The sequence below is a fragment of the Taudactylus pleione genome, unplaced genomic scaffold (assembly GCF_031769625.1).
Source record: "Taudactylus pleione unplaced genomic scaffold, aTauple2 ptg001370l, whole genome shotgun sequence".
In the NCBI taxonomy this organism is placed as follows: Eukaryota; Metazoa; Chordata; class Amphibia; order Anura; family Myobatrachidae; genus Taudactylus; species Taudactylus pleione.
Genome location: NW_028285770.1, coordinates 2,590,370 through 2,608,411, shown reverse-complemented (window position 1 = coordinate 2,608,411; position 18,042 = coordinate 2,590,370). Strand labels below are relative to the sequence as shown.

The 18,042-nt window shown below is 43.0% G+C and overlaps 1 protein-coding gene and 1 pseudogene across 1 annotated transcript in view; one reads left to right on the top strand and one right to left on the bottom strand.

Moving 5' to 3' along the window:
• Window positions 1–18,042, top strand: part of LOC148442992 (piRNA biogenesis protein EXD1-like) — a 178,884-nt gene that overhangs the window by 57,718 nt on the left and 103,124 nt on the right. Inside the window, exon 4 of the mRNA XM_088463426.1 lies at window positions 8,181–8,247. Coding sequence (XP_088319552.1) covers window positions 8,181–8,247 — 67 coding nt within the window. The remainder of the gene's footprint in view (window positions 1–8,180; window positions 8,248–18,042) is intronic.
• LOC148442993 (uncharacterized) lies at window positions 5,834–7,252 on the bottom strand (annotated as a pseudogene).

The following is an 18,042-nucleotide window of genomic DNA, read 5'->3' as shown; positions in this document are numbered from 1 at the left end:
ACATCAGACACCGAACCCTCCAGCAGCACAGCCGACAGCAGCCCTCCAGCAGTTCCAGCAGTTCAGGGAGAATTCAGCCCCCTCACCCGCGATCCAGGCAAGCCAGGTAAGTCCGCTACCACAGGCGTTAATTAGGCACTCCCCCGCTAGAATTTCACAGGGTGTATTCTCCAGGGCTGAGACCCAACTGAAGATGGCCCGTCCAGTCTCCGACCAGCCTGCTCTCAGGAATCAGGCACAGTTCTCCGACTCCCGCGCAGGATCTCCCACGCCAACAAGATGGCGGATAAGCTGAGCGCTCAACAGCGTGAGCCGACTCCGGGGATAAACTACAGCCGGGTAAGTGAAATGGCCAGCATCCCACTCCCCGCCGGGTCTCCAAAGCCTCCTGCACCAGTCAGGGTAGATGGACCCCCAGATATCTTATCTCTGAAGGGCCTAATGGGAATCCAAGCTGAGGAGCCCTGGTAAAATGCGGCCACATACGAGGCCCGCCCACCGGAAGTCCATATTTTATTAATTTACCATTTTAAAACATGTAACAAAATAAAACGGTGATGTTTGACAGGCATAACACAGGAACATATCTAAAATGCAATACCAATTCCAATATATAGCGCCTAGAGGCAAATTGAAATACATTGAACCACTATAACTAAAGCAATATAAATGTTCTAAATATAGTGACCTAAAGCATAACAACAACTATAATAAATACAACTAACTTAACCAAAATTAAATATTAACCCTGGTGAAAATCTATATAGTTATTATGGGTATCAAAACCACTAACACATATACAACTATAAGTGTATTAACCTCAAATTTAATAACCTCAACCTTAATGACTATAAATATCATAAGTATAAGAAAAATAAAACTTAATAAATCTTCACCTGTATACCTGTGTTTTCTTTTAGAATTTAATGCTTGTTTGTATGTATTTAAAATTACAAAGTTCCAAAAATCACCATGTAATAATGGATAGATTATTTAAAATCTTCCCATAACGTTTTAGATACCTCAGTGAAGATTATAATAATAATAATAATAATCATTTTATTTATATAGCGCTTTTCTCCTAAAGGACTCAAAGTGCTTTACATTTGCGTTTACAGTGCAAAATACAATATAAGCTTAAACAAGGGACATTAGTGAAATGCTTGGGTGAAGAGGAAAGTCTCGAGTCTATTTTTGAAGGATTCTAGAGTGGAGGCCTCTCAAACTGTGCGGGTAAGTGAGTTCCATAAGGTTGGAGCCCCAAAACAAAGCTCGACCCCCCCCAGACGAATTCCGGGAGATTCTAGATACTGTTAATAGTCCTTTGTCAATGGATCGCAGTAATCGAGTGGGACGGTAAGGAATCAGAAGCTGCTTTAGGTACTTTGGGCCATGGTCATGTAGGGCTTTGTAAGTTAGTAAGCCAATCTTGAAAACAATTTATCATCTGACAGGCAGCCAGTGAAGGGAGTAGAGAGTGGGAGTTGTGTGGCTGAAACGGGGCTGGTTGGTTAATAACCTGGCAATTCTTTTGCTGGGAGTCCAAGCTAGAGGGCGTTGCAGTAGTCTAGGCATGATGATATAAATGCATGTAATGCTGAGGTTCAGTTAAGTAATATTAATGAAGAGGTCATAACGCCTTGTGCCTCAGGCTCATTTAAGAAAGGCCCAATGGGAAGATTCTGCTTTAAAAGGTCTTCAAATAGGTTTTTCAGTGGATGGTGTCCTGTTGTCATGTAACAGAAGTAAAATCTCCCCATTTTGTAATGCTTAGATGTTTTATATCGTCTCGACAAGCACAAACAAACGGGGGAGGTGATACGACAGTTGGTGGTCCCGGGCCACTTCAAAAAGCAGGTTCACGTTTTGACCCATGCAGTTCCTTGGGGTGGTCATTTGGGACTGGATAAGACTGTGGAGAGAATAGCCTCCCAGTTCTATTGGCCAGGTGTTTATGCTGAGGTCTCTTGCTTTTCGTTCCGTTTGCACTGTTTAAAGACAGTGTTGAACTGACCGTCTCCTGCCACGCTGATCCCATCTTCCAATTGTAGGGGTTCCTTTAAAAGAAAATAGAGGTTAATTTAGCGTGTCCGATTTGAACAACCGTCTAAAGGCTATAAATTAATTTTAGTTGTGGTTGACTATGCCACCCGTTTTCCCGGAGGCATTTCCCTTAAGGGTCTCTACAGCCAAACAGGTAGTGACTAAGTTATTGGAGCTGTTTTCCAGGGTTGGGTTACCTAAAGAAATTCTTCAGCTGCATGCACACACAACGATTTTTTGAACGATTTTCGTTAAACAATATCGTTTAACGATAATCGTTTGAAGAAATCTTTCACTTTCTGAGTCAAATGATGAACGATTATCGTTCATGCGCGTTCACGTTTGTAGTTAGTAGTTCAGTCAGACTTGTCAACTGAACGATTTTCATTAAGGGAATATGCAAAAATCGTTTGTAGTTCATAAAAATCGTTCATTACACTTTAAAAAAAATCTGACAGATAATCTGACAGAAAATCGTTCATAAAAATCGTTCATAACATCGTTGGTAACAAAATCGTTGTGTATGCAGCTTTCCCGATAAGTGACAAACTTTATGTCCAAATTAATGCAGGGCTTGTTAAAATTGTTAAAAATTTGATCTGTCAAAACCTCAGTATATCACCCCCAAACGGATGGTTTAGTTGAAAGATTTAACTTTACACTAAAGTCTATGTTAAAGAAGTTTATACAGACAGAGAAAATGTGGAATGAGCTTCTACCCTATTTGTTATTTTCAGTCAGGAAAGTGGCCCAGGCTTCTACTGGTTTTACCCCTTTTGAACCCCTTCATGGGAGGAAGTCGTGGTGTGTTCTCGACTTTCTGTGGGAAGAACAACCATCCGAAAGCATCTTTCAATATGTCCAGATGCATAATCGCATGGACCTACTAGGTTATTTGGCCAGGGAAAATTTGGAAAATGCCCGGGAGGCTCAAAAACTTCTCTCTAACCGTAATGCCTGAACTCAAGTTTTTTCACCCGGGAATAAAGTCCTTTTGTTGTTGCTTACTCACGGAAGCAAATTACTAGCAAATGTTTTGAATTCCAGTGATCACTCCTAGTAAGCCGACTAGAACTCAGGCTACGAAGTCTTCCGCCACTAACAATCGCCTGTTCGCTAAGAGATTAATTGCTTATCGGTACTTAGGCGGCCATCTGGACTTACTGCTGCGGCTTTGAGAGCCGATGGCAGTGCGGTAGTATTGTTGCGGCTAGGGAGCCATAGAAGAAGCTGGAGAGCCGGGGACAGCACGGAAGCTGATGGTGCAGCCAAGGTGCCAAAGGTGCGGCAAGAGACGATGGTAGAGGAGTAAGTAGTCGGTGCTGTGGCTTGGAGAGCCGATGGCAGCATGGTGGTATAGGTTTCGGCTAGGAACTCGTAAGGAAGCTGGAGAGCCGGAGATAGCACGGAAGCCACTACGGGAAAACCAAAATCTTCAGGAGGAACAGAACGCTGACCATGCTGTCGAACCGAGGGTACCCACAGATACGCTATAGTCGGCTAGGCGGCAAAATCCAGTGTGTCGAAAGAAGAATACCATCCAATCATGCTGTGCTATGGATAGCGTGTCACTTCCTAGGCGTGCCAAACGCATAGCAACTGGCGGTGCTGGAACAATAGCATCAGTAAGAGGTAAACTGCTAGGAGAAAAGTCGTGACCACGACTTGTAACAGCAAAGTGGCAAGGGCCATTCGAAGTAATTAGAAAGTTTGGCGAAGTAAATTGAGGTCTCCCTACCTGACTCTCATAGAGGTAGGCAGATCTACCATGTTAATTTGTTGAAAGCATGAAAGGACCAAGAGGTGTTTTTTTTTTTTGCAGACCCTAGTAATGGTCATAGTGACCTTGGTCCACAGATACCCCAGTTCGATGGGGACTCCCAACTACCTCACCCTGTTTTGAACCTTTTGGATTCGAACAAGCTGAAGCCTCCCTTGGGGAACCTTGTTAAAGAGTTCTCAGATGTTTTTCTGATCAACCAGAATGTAGTCCTACATAACATTGTAATACCACCATGGGTGGTAGTTCAACAAAGACCCTATAGGCTTCCAAAGGGAAAACAGGCGCAGTTAATCAAGAGAGTAAAAGATATGTTGAAGTTAGGGGTAATTGAGGAGTCATCTGTAGCCCCATTGTCTGTCTGGGATTTCAAAACTAGATGGCTCTACAAGATTCTGCATAGACTTCTGCAAAGTTAAAGTGTCCACATTTGATGTGTACCCAATGCCCAGGGTCAATGATCTGCTTGATAGATTAGGCTTGGGTAGATCTATTTCTACCCTTGATCTTACGAAGGGTTATTGGCAAATTGAGTTGACTGAGAAAGCTAGGAAGAAAACTGCTTTTTCTACACAGTTAGGCCTCCTTCAGTGGAAAACAATGCCTTTTGGCTTGCATGGTGCCCCGGCCTCTCTTTTTCAGAGGTTAATGGACCGGGTGCGTCGTCCTCATCTTGAATGATCTTGTTATGTATAATCAGCAATGGAATGGCCATGTTAATAGGCTTAGGGCAGTTCTTTAGTCTTTGCGAGAGGCAAGTTTAACTGATAATTTTGAAGAAATGTGTTCTAGGCAAATGTGAAACCAAGTGCTTATGGTATGTGGTGGTCAGTGAGTGTCTGAAAACCCTTGTGAGTAAGGTACTGGCACTAGCCAATGCTCCGTTTCCGACTACCAAGAAAGAGTTTAGGTCCTTCTTGAGTTTGGCAGGCTATTACAGGAGGTTTTTGCCTCAGTTTTCTACCTTAACGGCTCCATTAACAGTTAATTTGCAAAATTCTGTCCCAAATAAACTCGAGTGGTCTAGGGACTGTCAGTCTGCATTCACCAAAATTAAACCTCTCGTGTGAAGGCCCGGTTTTAAAGTCCCCAGATTTTACCAAGCTGTTTGTCGTACAAACAGATGCCTCAGATGTGGGTTTGGGGCAATTTTGTGTCAGGAGTTTGACATTGAACACCCTAATCTATATCTTAGTAGAAAGTTTTTTACACGAGAGACTAGGCATTCTGTAATAGAAAAAGAATGCCTCGCAATAAAATGGGATCTTGAGTCATTGAGATATTATCTTTGTGGGGCCAGGTTTACCTGGCCCCACAAAGTTACTGATCATGCGCTGTTAAAATGGTTACAGTCTATGAAAAATTCTAAAGCAAGACTGACAAGGTGGTACCTGGCTCTCCAGACTTTTTTTCTTTTGAAGTCCAGCACAAACGAGACGTCTACATATGAAAACAGATTTTTGGCCTCGAACTGGGCTGGAGAGTCGGGCTTTTGCTGTGGGCGATTTAGGTTCGTCCTTTAACGGGGGATGTATGTGGCAGAGTGGGTCTCCCCCCACATTTTGAGTAAAGGGTTAAACTCTTGTAGCCAGGGAGGAACCACACCCTTTCTCCAATTAAGACCAGCTATGGTATAAAAAACCTGATTAGATGAGTTAGTCAGGGGGAAGCTTAAGTGCGAATATACTTCTGTGCACAATACTATCCATATTGATGTATAGACTTAGATATGCCTTGCTTATATTAGGTGCAATTACTTCACCAAATAACACACCAAAACCTGAGTATATTATATTTAAAACCTATTAATAAAATGTAGAAAAATTACCATGTGTAACATATGTTGTATGTATAGTGAACGTCACAATATTTCTGTGCATACTACACTTAAATATTTCTGTATACTGTAAATTCTGGACTATTGGTAGGAGTAAGTTCTTGGAAGGTAGTACTAGTAGACAATGAATCTACAAATAGTTGCCCTTTGTTTACATTATTAAATGTACTCTCTCAAAATGTTCGAGACTCTGTTTTTTGCGCATGCTGAGATGTAGTCCCAAATGAGATGGGAGACTGGTTGTTGCGCATACTGGGATGTAGGCCCAAATGAGGTGGGAGACTGTGGTTGTCGCGCATACTGGGATGTAGGCCCAAACGAGGAGGGAGACTTTGATTGTTGTGTATACTGGGATGTAGTCCCAAATTAGTTTGGACGGTGCTCTTGTTGGTCAAAATTGGTGAGGGAGGGTGGCACCTGTATTTGTGTGGTGAGGGAGGGTGGCACCTGTGTTTGTGTGGAGCGAAATCCGCTCAATAGTTAAGCGAAAAATGTACGGTTATCACGATTGACCCTTTCCTGTATAGCTACCATTTGGGATCGTAAATTGCTCCGCAATTCTCACTCATTGTCCATGAATCGCTGCAGTCTGGCATCCCCGTGAGTCTGCCATTCCGAATCCAGCTTTCGTAGTTGTTCACACAGGATATTATTCATGGCTTTTATAGTGACATCTATTTTGGTTGTCTTCTTCCGTGTTGGAACTGTGAAAACAAAAGAAAAGAAAACATTAAGCATCACAAAGTTTAAAATAATAATTGCAACACATGATTGTAAACGGGTCAAAAGCAAAAAACAGAACTATCAATGCCTCCATGCATGTGGTGACCGTCCTCTAGCACAAGTAGAACGCTAGACAAATAGTTTAATTCTAGCACCCTGCACTGCATCTAACAAGATAAGAGTTCCATTATAGTCGCAGTTCTATGTGAAGAATAGGCACAATATTTACCACTGTTTTTAACCATTTTATATGCTAAACCTACTATAAATTGCAAATCACATAGGTTAGGCTGCAGTACATAGAGGTAATCGAGGTGAACTTACTGTTATTGCGTAGGGTGGGCTTGTATCCGTGGGTCTGTGGCTGGGACTCTGAACCCAGGCTTTGCGACCGTGCTGTCAGAATCTGTGGCGATGCTTGGTTACATGATGATCATGGTAGATGACTCATCAGAATCATCATTAAATAGGACCTGCGATTATGCCGTCTCTATTGGCTTCACTTAGGAGTTGATAAAGGCGTACTTCTCGTTGTTGCAGACAGTGTGCCATTATCGCTTGATGAAGATAGGGCAGTGGGGTTGCATAGTGATGTATGCCCAGAAACAGAACTGGACAAATTGTATAAGGGCCACTCCATCCTTTCCATACCATTGCAATTGTGGTCATGGACCTTTTTGTGTATTGTTTCTTCAGGAACTTTATTAAAAACATGCTGCTGTCTTCACAATACCTCTGCTGGACAGGCTCTTTGCAATGTTGCCATAGATCATGGCATCCATAACATTGCCTGTAATTTGAGCTTTTATTTCCTCCTCTCCCCTCACATGTAAGAGTCCCCGGACCACCTCCTCCTTCCAATGAGACATGATCTGAAACCACCACTGGCACTGCACTCATCTCCTCTCTTCTGCCCTCTGACACTGCCACTCCTCTCCTGTCCCCTCTCCAATCCAATGCATTGGCCTGTAAGAATCGAGGATCTGTCTGCAGCAGCATCTTCTCCGGCTGCCGCAGATGATGTCATCATCATTCAGCCATACCCGGTCAATCCGAAGCTACTAGGTGCAACCCGGGAGAAAAATCCCGGGTTGCACCATTCAGACTAGAGCAGGGTTGTTTTCCTAGTAAATACCCTGGTCAATTGGAGGGGCGGCTACCCAGAAACGTACTTTCGGGTAGGTGCCTTTGACATACGCGAGTCCCGGGAATTTTGGCCATAAACCCGGGAATCTCAGTAAGTCTGAAAGGGGTGTTGGGGAAATATTAACCGAAAAGAATTGGAGTTCAAAAGACTGTTGTATTAAAGGTCACAGAAAGAAAGTATATTAGGATATTTTATGAGAAATAAGTGAAGATGAATAGGAAGGTGATTGATCTAAATTTAGATATATAGATTATGAAACACGTAAATATAATTGAGTAGCAAATTATTTAACCAATTGAAATAACATTTGTTGCCTATTTTTAAATATATTTAGTATCCTTGAGCACAATAAATGACAAAAAAAAATTTTTCTTTTTAATATGGGTCATCAGTGGTACCACCTCCCAGAAATTCGGTTATAACTTTTATGTACGTAATTTTAATAAAGAAATCACTAGTAAATATTGATCCCGGCAAAAATAATTTTTTCCTTGTTAATTATAGAGTGCGATTGAAACCAGCTATGGTATATATGTAATTTAGCCTAGGATCATCTTCAATCCAAGTGCCAATAATCAAAAGTTTAAATTAAGCCCCTTGTTGACCGTTTTTTTCTCTTTTATTGATTTTTTTTTTTTTTTTTTTTGTAGTGGAACCACAAGAAGATTCTTCAGGTCTTTCAAATCTGATTCCAGAAGATCAGACAGTTAATGAAAGGTACTGTAGTGCACTAACATCTGTTTAAATATATATTTCTTTATTAGGTAACGGGATTTGAGCAACAGCTTACCATTGATAGGACTAATTGGCCTCCAACTTTACATTTTGGTTACGTTTAGTGTACAAAACATATTTTCTTTTCTCTCTAAAATGTATATACTGTTTATGAATTTATTTGGGATGTAATTTCATCAGTTCAATTTATAAACAAATGAAATTTCAAACTGTTAAAGTTCTTTCAATCAATTTTTATTACCAGGTACATATAGTATATCCTAATCCAGTTGTCTAATTAGGACCTCTGGCCATAGTGTGAATCGCTGTTGTAAAATCTAAATTTCCATTTATTTTTTTTTAAAACATGTTTTTTTATTTTTATTCCAATTTTTTAAAGAGTTACACTCGGGTATTGAAAACAGGCATATAATAAAGATGGCAGACATAAAAAAAAAACAGTATTCATAGGCACATATATCAAGAAAATCAAATAACAATAGAAAAGAGCCGCCAATAAGACACCGGATATAATAAATAAATAAATAACGTTATCTACAGGATAAATACTTACAAAATACACCACAACACTGACTGGGGTTCATACAGTATACATGAAATAAAATTCTAAAAAATAAAAAGATCATACACCCACCACAAATATATATCTCCTATATATACCTTGCCATCCCACACAGCCCATCAATACCAATAAACTAAACAAATATATAAAAAAGGAAAAGAAAATTAAAGCATCCAAAGCAAACCTCCCTATAACCCCCCCACCCTGTATAACCTAACCCCAACCTAGGCATACCTGGATCCCCCCAAAATATTTACTCTAAAATTACACACCTGCTAACTAAAACTAACTAAACCTACTCTAAATAACCTAAACCTAACCTAACCGCCCCAAACCCAATTAAAAGATAATAGCCGCATAAAAGACCAGGGCAACAAAAGAAATTACCTTACACTAGGCTAGACCAACCCCAGCTCTCTCGCATTATTTTAGAAATGAGTACACTGCTTAAGAAAAATGGTACTTCGTTACAGTCCTAGATATAACAAATAATGGATAAAAGTTTTGCACGTGGCATACAAAAACAGGGTATACCACATCACAGAATAACATGCTTAGTCCAGCCAGGTCTCGATTTCCTGAAAAACAAAGTTGATGTGATAGTCACAACCCAGTATACAGTGCATCCGGATAGTATTCAGAGCGCTTCACTTTTTCCACATTTTGTTATGTTACAGCCTTATTTAAAAATGGAATAAATTCATTTTTATCCTAAAAATTCTACACACAATACCCCATAATGACAACGTGTAAAGTATTTTTTGAGATTTTTGCAAATTTTATAATAAAAAAAACAAAAAAAACTAAAATCACATGTACATAATATTCACAGCCTTTGCTCAATACTTTGTTGATGCACCTTTGGCAGCAATTACAGCCTCAAGTCTTTTTGAATATGATGCCACAAGCTTGGCACACCTATCTTTGGGCAGTTTCGCCATTCCTCTTTGCAGCACCTCTCAAGCTCCATCAGGTTGGATGGGAAGCTTCGGTGCACAGCCATTTTCAGATCTCTCCAGAGATGTTCAATCGGATTCAAGTCTGGGCTCTGGCTGGGCCACTCAAGGACATTCACAGAGTTGTCCTGAAGCTCTCCTTTGATATCTTGGCTGTGTGCTTAGGGTCGTTGTCCTGCTGAAAGATGAACCATCGCCCCAGTCTGAGGTCAAGAGCGCTCTGGAGTAGGTTTTCATCCAGGATGTGTCTGTACATTGCTGCATTCATCATCCCCTCTTTCCTGACTAGTCTCCCAGTTCCTGCCATAGAAAAACATCCCCACAGTATGATGCTGCCACCACCATGCTTCACTGTAGGGATGGTATTGGCCTGGTGATGAGTGGTGCCTGGTTTCCTCCAAACATAACGCCTGGCATTGACGCCAAAGAGTTCAATCTTTGTCTCATCAGACCAGAGGATTTTGTTTCTCATGGTCTGAGAGTCCTTCAGTTGCATTTTGGCAAACTCCAGGCGGGCTGCCATGTGCTTTTTACTAAGGAGTGGCTTCCGTCTGGACACTCTACCATACAGGCCTGATTGGTGGATTGCCGCAGAGATGGTTGTCCTTCTGGAAGGTTCTCCTCTCTCCACAGAGGCAGTGTTCTCCCCAGGCTGTTTATTGCGGGTGCACCACCCGGCAAGAAACAGCCTACCACCCGGCACTTTGGGAGCCTGCAAGTGGGGACAGTATCTGGCAGCTGTATAAAAAGGACCAGATCCTACAGACTTTGCAGCTTTTTCTTAATCTGACGACTGGGCCTCTAATAAGAAGAGGAGAATCAATATATAAAATGTTATTTCAAGTTTAAATCATTAGGTCAGGGTTTAAACAATTTATTATTGCGAAAGCTCCCACCAGGCTACTTCTTGATGCCACCCGGCTGGAAATATTTTCTGGGGAGAACACTGAGAGGATTGCTATAGCTCTGACAGAGTGATCATCTGGTTCTTGGTCACCTCCCTGACTAGGGCCCTTCTCCCCCGATTGCTCAGTTTAGAAGGCCGGCCAACTCTGGGATGAGTCCTGGTGGTTCCGAACTTCTTCCATTTACGTTTGATGGAGGCCACTGTGCTCATTGGGACCTTCAAAGCAGCAGATATTTTTTTGCACCCTTTAAAATTTTTGTGCCTCGAGACAATCCTGTCTCGGAGGTCTACAGACAATTCCTTGGACTTCATGCTTGGTTTGTGCTCTGACATGCACTGTCAAGTGTGGGGCTTTATATAGACAGGTGTATGCCTTTAAAAATCATGTCCAAACTACTGAATTTACCACAGGTAGACTCCAATTATGCTGTAGGAACATCTCAAGGATGATCAGCGGAAACAGGATGCACCTGAGCTCAATTTTGAGCTTGATGGCAAATGCTGTGAATACTTATGTACATGTGATTTTTATTTTTTTTTTCTAAATTAAATTTGCAAAAATCTCAAACTTTTTACATGTTGTCATTATGGGGTATTGTGTGTAGAATTTTGAGGATAAAAATAAATTTATTCAATTTGGAAAAAGGCTGTAACATAACAAAATGTGGAAAAAGTGAAGCGCTGTGAATACTTTCCGGATGCACTGTAGATAAAGAAAAACGGGAACCTTTAGCATACATTAACGGTAAACCCTGGTATCTTGGCACAGATAATAAAGGTAAAGAAGATCTCTTCAGTGGTACAACAGCAGTATCAGAACACTGAGGAGTTGGGTAGCAAATAGAATCAGGATTAATAACATCCAATGATTGAAATATATTTGGGAAAAAGTCGGTCATAGAAGATGTAAGGGCCACAGACTCGGGAAACTGCTGCACCACTGGCTCATCCACACCACAGCACTTCCCAGGAGCCGTACATAAGGGAATGGTGTCCACCTTCAGATTAGCATGGTTTGTGAGGAGCCTTGCGTTAGATGAACTAACAGCCTGAAGGATTCTTTGCAGGGAGAGCGCCATATTTAGGAAAATATATCTCGCAACAGGAATTATAGTGTCACTGCAAATGTAATATAGGTGATGTACCACAGAAGCTACAAATTCAGCAGGAGTAAGTGCCCCAGTGCAGGAACTCACAACGGGAAGATCAGGACATCGGCCATGAGCGAGCCCTGTGATAAGATGGCAGCGGCTAGCACACCACCAGAGCTCACCAGCAGAAGCCCTCAAGGAAACAGGTACGTAAAAGTTACCAGGCTGCAAAGATGCTGAGGGTTCACAAGAAGGGAAATCCAGATGGTCTCTAAATTAGGAGGTTGGAACAGTGCAGCTTCAGCGTTGTTATACAGAGCAGTACACACCCAAATGGTGGACGTGAACACTCAGTTCATCTCGCATCAACCGGACATATCAGACAAAGCCAGAGATCACTGTCAGCTGAGACCGGTTAAGGGCACTTTGAGGGACTTTGCTGTCAGCCGGACACAGCACAAAAGAACAGCCACCGGAGCCAGAAGCACCACAGTGCGGGACACGGCCAGAGAAATCGCCAGGTAGCCGGTAAGCAAACATTGACGGAAAGCACACCGGAGTACCCCAGCAAGTGTAGGAGAGAATACCCCACCGGTAAATCAAAGCTGGAGAGGATACTGCCACAGTAAATGGGATAAATAACCAGTATTGAGCCGTCCTACACCAAGCTACTCCAGGCCACACCCCTGCTATATATCCATTTTAATCGCACTGTATAAATCACTTCTTCATAAAATACCAATTAGACTTGTTTGACAATGCTTGTTTAGTAAATCAATGTTTTCTGTTGCTGTGGGTTTTTTTTTTCAACCCATTATTCTTGAATGATGTCACTTAACTGTATATTTCTTCCAAGTTAAATGCTATTTCCACTTATTTTAAAAAGCTATTGGCTGTCCCTATGCTCCCTGCTATGTGCATTAATAGGTTTTCTGCCCTGGGAACACTCTCTTCTGAACTTTTGATGCATATATTTTTGATATCCACACAATGGCGGACCAGATGAGCAAGTAGGCTGCTAGCTGAACCAAATGAGGGTTATGTAAGAGATTACGAGTTTAAGTAGATGGCGGGTGTTCAACTAGTTTTCCACTAAAGTGGCAAGTAGTTATAAAGCAGGTCTTGCTTTAAATTTAGAGGCTACCTCACTGAAAACATGACATGGTCACAGAAGGGTCTTCTGCAGTTGTCCTCTCCTTGCAACTGTTCCTTCTGACGTCGTTCAGACAGATTGCGTCGGCTGTGCTGTACAGTCGATGACAGATATATCTGCTCATAGTGCTGTGTGTAAGGGCGGTCACCCGATCACCCGTACACTTGCTGCAAAGGCCGCTGGGAGGGGGTCGTGACGCGACCCCTGGCCAGCAGGACCCGTGGCCAGAGGCAGGGATGGTTGTTCAGTGTGTATTAACAACCATCATCTGCTGATATATCTGCAGATCAGTCGATTTGCAGATATATTTTTTGAAGTGTATCCAGGTTAAGGCTGTTGTAGAGCTGGTCAGACAGTTGGCTGAAGTCTGGATTATGAAAGTCTAGAATCTGCTCTCCTAAAACTCATGGAGCATATCTTTAAGGCCTCTGAGTGTCTGGGGAAAGCTGCTATTAATCTGAGTAGAAGTTCAGCCTTGGCAATCTTCGTACACCATATACTCTTATTTTGTATTTGGGATGCATGAATACTCTGTGGAGGTCCTGTTCCGTTACGAAATAGATGATGATTTCTCAGCGTACAGGGCTGAGCGTTATTTTCTCCATGTCAATACCTCAAGCCCCAAAAGTCATAGATTTTGCTTCTTTCTTCCCTACAGGAAGGTGAGGAGACAGATCTTCAGTGATCCGCTCTCCACTCACTGTGTAGGTCTGCAGACAGATAAGGTGTGGGCAGCTAGAAGTCCAGGTCCCAACCCCTCTGAAAGCCCCCGTACATCAGAGATTGATAGCAGCAATCGTGCAATTTGCAATCTCTGATGTATGGGGGCCTTTTGGTATGTTCCCATTTGGAAGATCACCAGTGTTGCCACAGATTTACCAATTAGACCTGTCATCCTATGTTCATCTCTGGTTTGGGAAACGCTACGTACCTGGTCTGGAGGTTGAGAGGCATTGCTGCTATAAGAGATGTGTTTGATCCTGGAGGTGGATTGTACCCCTTTTCAGGATCTAAAATACAAATTTTCTCTTTCTAACAAAGAATTCTTTGTTTTTGCAACTTTGCCTTTTTATACAATCCTTACCACCTCTTATGCTAAAGGAAAAGGATGATGATGTCTTAGGGCTATTTCAAACACAACGGTTTGTCCATCCGGCAATGAAACTGACCTTTCTCTTACAGTTGTTTAACTTCAGTGGAAGCTACAAATACATTAGGGATTCCACACTGCGCGAACACTGCACGGTCGCGGTGTTACAGCCGTGATAACCACTGACTAGGACGGCTGCTGTCCACGGTTTCAGTTTTAAAGATTGAAAAGGGATTCAAACACACAGTAGTAACATTACACATGGCACAAAATTGTTGTGTGTGAAAAAAACCTGACTTTTTTTTTTTTTCTGTCCAGTCAAAACCATTGTGTGTGAAAAGAGCATTACAGTACTTATTTAATGTATCTAATGCTATGAGTTACAAAACACGATATATATGTATCCCTACTTAATTCCTGTAAAAGCGGAGGTTTTATGGACAAGTTGTATCCAGAAGTGGTCTTTAGAGATTCCACAAGTGGACTCTCCTGATTTATTGTTAAAACATACGGCGAAGACTCTCTAAAAATCCTCTTTTCAGTTATTCGGCAAGAAGTACATCTTAAATCCATTCATAGAGTATATATGTCTCAGAGCCAGTGGCAACATATGGTTTAGAGGGAATCGGGAAGTTATGCAAAATGTAAAGTTTCTCGGGCTACATTCTTTCACAATGTGTGGAAGTGTGGTAAAATTAGAAAATTTGGTGATAAAGTCATGGTGTTTTAAAAATGAAATGTATGCCTTACATATTCTAAAAGATCCCCTAGCCATGTTATGTGCTAATTTTGTGAATTGGGATTTACAGGGTCGGAAGACAGAGGTGGTGCCCTTTCTTACAGTGGTTGTAACTGTAGTGAAAAAAAACAACACTCCGTAATTGGACAGTCTCCACGGCACCGTCTCTTCAAGCGGTTATAAACACGCTGCTATTATTATGCTTTATTTGGATAGACGAGCTACTATACCTGATATTGAGAAAGGGGTGGTCTGTTTATGCCAAATGGGGCATTTAAATCGACTCCCTAGATCATGAAATTTAGACGCACATATTGAAGTTGTTAGAGCCCACAACCCTGGTTTCGATATCGAAATTTGGAGTAATATATTTAGAACTCTTAATGCTATATATTTGCACTCCTAGTATTCTGATATTATAAGATCTATTTCCTTTTCTTCTGTGAGAGATGCCGATAGTCCTCCACCATAGGTGTGTTCGTGTGAAGGGACGGGTCTAGCAGTACTGGGGTTCATGTTTTAAAAAATGTAAAAAAAAAATTTGTCCTGCTTTTTTGTTTGTTTTCATTTAGTTTATTATGTTTATATATTTATTTATAAATAGAAATAAGAGAAATTACATTTCTACTTCAGGGTCCACATGTCAGGGCTCAGCCGGGGATTGGCGCCTGCGCGACGGCGGGGGAGAAGCTGAGTATTCTCCCCGCGTGCTGTGGCTTCCTGGAGGGCTGGTGTCCGGCATCGCAAATCCGGACATGGGCGCCGCCATGACAGTCGGCCCATGTGACTGGATCCTTCTCCCTGATAGGCCCGTTTTCAGCTGATGCTGTGCACCTGTCTAAGGGTTCCCCTGGGTATAAAACTGTTCCACAGGTTATGGGAAATTGCCTGAACAACGGTTGTCTCCTAGCGTGCTTTAGTGAGTTCCCGGTCCAGGTTCCTATTCACCCGTACAGCAGCAGTGTTACCACCTTTACCTGTGTGCCTAAACATCTCTGATGAATACCCGTGCAGCAGTGTTACCACCTTTACCTGTGTGCCTAAACATCTCTGGTGAATACCCGTGCAGCAGTGTTATCACCTTTACCTGTGTGCCTATACGTCTCTGGTGAATACCCGTGCAGCAGTGTTACCATCCCCACCTGTGTGCCTTACGTCTCCAGTGAACATCCGTGCTACAACGTATACCGCCTCTACTCGTGTGCCTTCTATCTCTGGTGACGTCTCAAGTAACCGTGAGTTGCTTCCCACTTGAAATCCTTATTGACGTTTGATCCTCGTGTCAAGGTGTTTTCTATACAGTATTTTAAGGGACTGTTTTGTGCCTAAGCAGGCATATCCTCGCTGGGCCATGGGTGTAGTGTCTCTATCCCTGCAGGGCTTGGGTACCTGGTCAAAGGACCGCGACCTGCTCACGGGGTGCAGCTAAGCCCATATCCCAATTGGGGGGGTCACTGGTGAACACCATCCTGTGGGTTAGACTCCGCACCTTTGCGCTAGCAGTGGCGGCGGGCTCCCCCTCCATAGAGGCATACCCCGCGGGTCCACTAGACCACCAGGGATTATAGCGGGAGCCGGCATCCCGAGGGTTAATTGCTAGCCAGGGGAGGCAGTCTTCCCTGTCTAGCGGCTCCTCCCCTCAGCTCAGCGCGCCTTTTCAGTGCATGGTCCGTCGTCCCTGAGCTGCTTCCTCCGTGGGCCACGCTTCCTATGAGGTCTCTATGCTAGTGCTGACTGTTTGTGCTTTTTCTCTCACCTGTCAGTGTATATCTATCCCTTTTCTTTACAATCTGCCCGGATACAGGTGTACCTAGGGTGGTTCTGAGACCTCACATATATATATACTTGTCAATATTTGTGAGGTTGGTTACATACTGTTGCGTGCTGCATGTTGCCATATTTTAGATGGAACTGTGTGTTGCATACGCTGATAATGGGTCCCTGCAGCTAATCTTGGCGCCAGTAAGGACCAGTATAGCGCTGCTTGATATTTCCACAATGATTGTTGGTCAGATATGTCTGACCCGGAAATAGAGCATGATACTGCACCCATTTTTGCTATCCTGCAAGTCATGTGCTGCAGGTGTGAGTACGGAGGATTTTTCTCAGGAAGGGTTATGTCTAAGGTGCCATCAGGTGCCGGGCCCCTTACAGGACCTCTTTGGGCAGTTTGTTTTCTCAAGACCCAGGCCTCCATTGCGGATCGCCTGGCGGCCTCCATAGTTGTAGCCCACTTGGGTTACCTCAACATGCTACCCTTCCCTCTCAGGGTATCTCGCAGTTCTTGCGGTTTACCCCTGTAACGCAGACTATCGATCCCTACCCGAGCTCTTCACAGTACAAGAAATTCCTTCAGGTACCGCATCAGTCTGTCATTTCCCTGGCAGGGTTTACCATAACAGCCACCCTGGGTGGAGGTTACTTCCCAGTCTGCACTACTGTCTGACACAGATCGTCAGCTAAGGGAGTAAAGGATGATGTTTCGGACTCCTACCCCTTTCACATGAGGGGGAGCCTAGAACAAGTATTGTTATCCCTGCTTGGGTGCTGGTGGTCAAGTCCATCCTAGTTATAGAGGATGTTGAACCTGCACCTAAAAAAATCACCCTCTGTTTAAGCATTAAAGTGTTTTCGGCTGTTTTCCCCCTCTGTCAGCGGGTGGATCACATGGCGGGGGTCTGGCAATCACCAGATTGGAGGTATCACAAAGCGTTTGGCCTCATGTTACTCATTCCTTGACTCATTGCGGGTAATAGGGATCACCTCCTGGGGTGGATTCTCATGTTACTAGTCTGGTGAAGAGCGCTACTACGCCTCCCATCCCTGCTCTGACAGACTCTACGGATATGCGACTATATCTGCCCACCATATCCTATGGCTGTGCTCGTAGAAGGCAGAGGTGGACTCCAACATAGGCTTTAAAATGGATTACCCTATAATGGGGAGATCTTGTTTGGCCCAGACCTTGACAACATTGGAGCAACGTTGGCAGTATCACAAACGACATTTCCGCCTTCAGCTACTTCCACTACAAGGCCTCGGACTACAGCTGTTTTAATCATTTTGTCCTCGGGGAAAGCCTAAAGGCCATTTTTTTCCTAGACTGTCGTCCACCACGAGGGTTGCCATACCCGTAACCAAGCAGACCTGTATGGATACCCCTTAATCGCTATACCTTAATGTCGCTATTTAGCGCTTCAAGTCGCTAAATTGAAATAGTTGCTTTCCAAAGCACAAAAAGTTACATACGCATGCGCACTGGTCCCAGTATACAGCCGT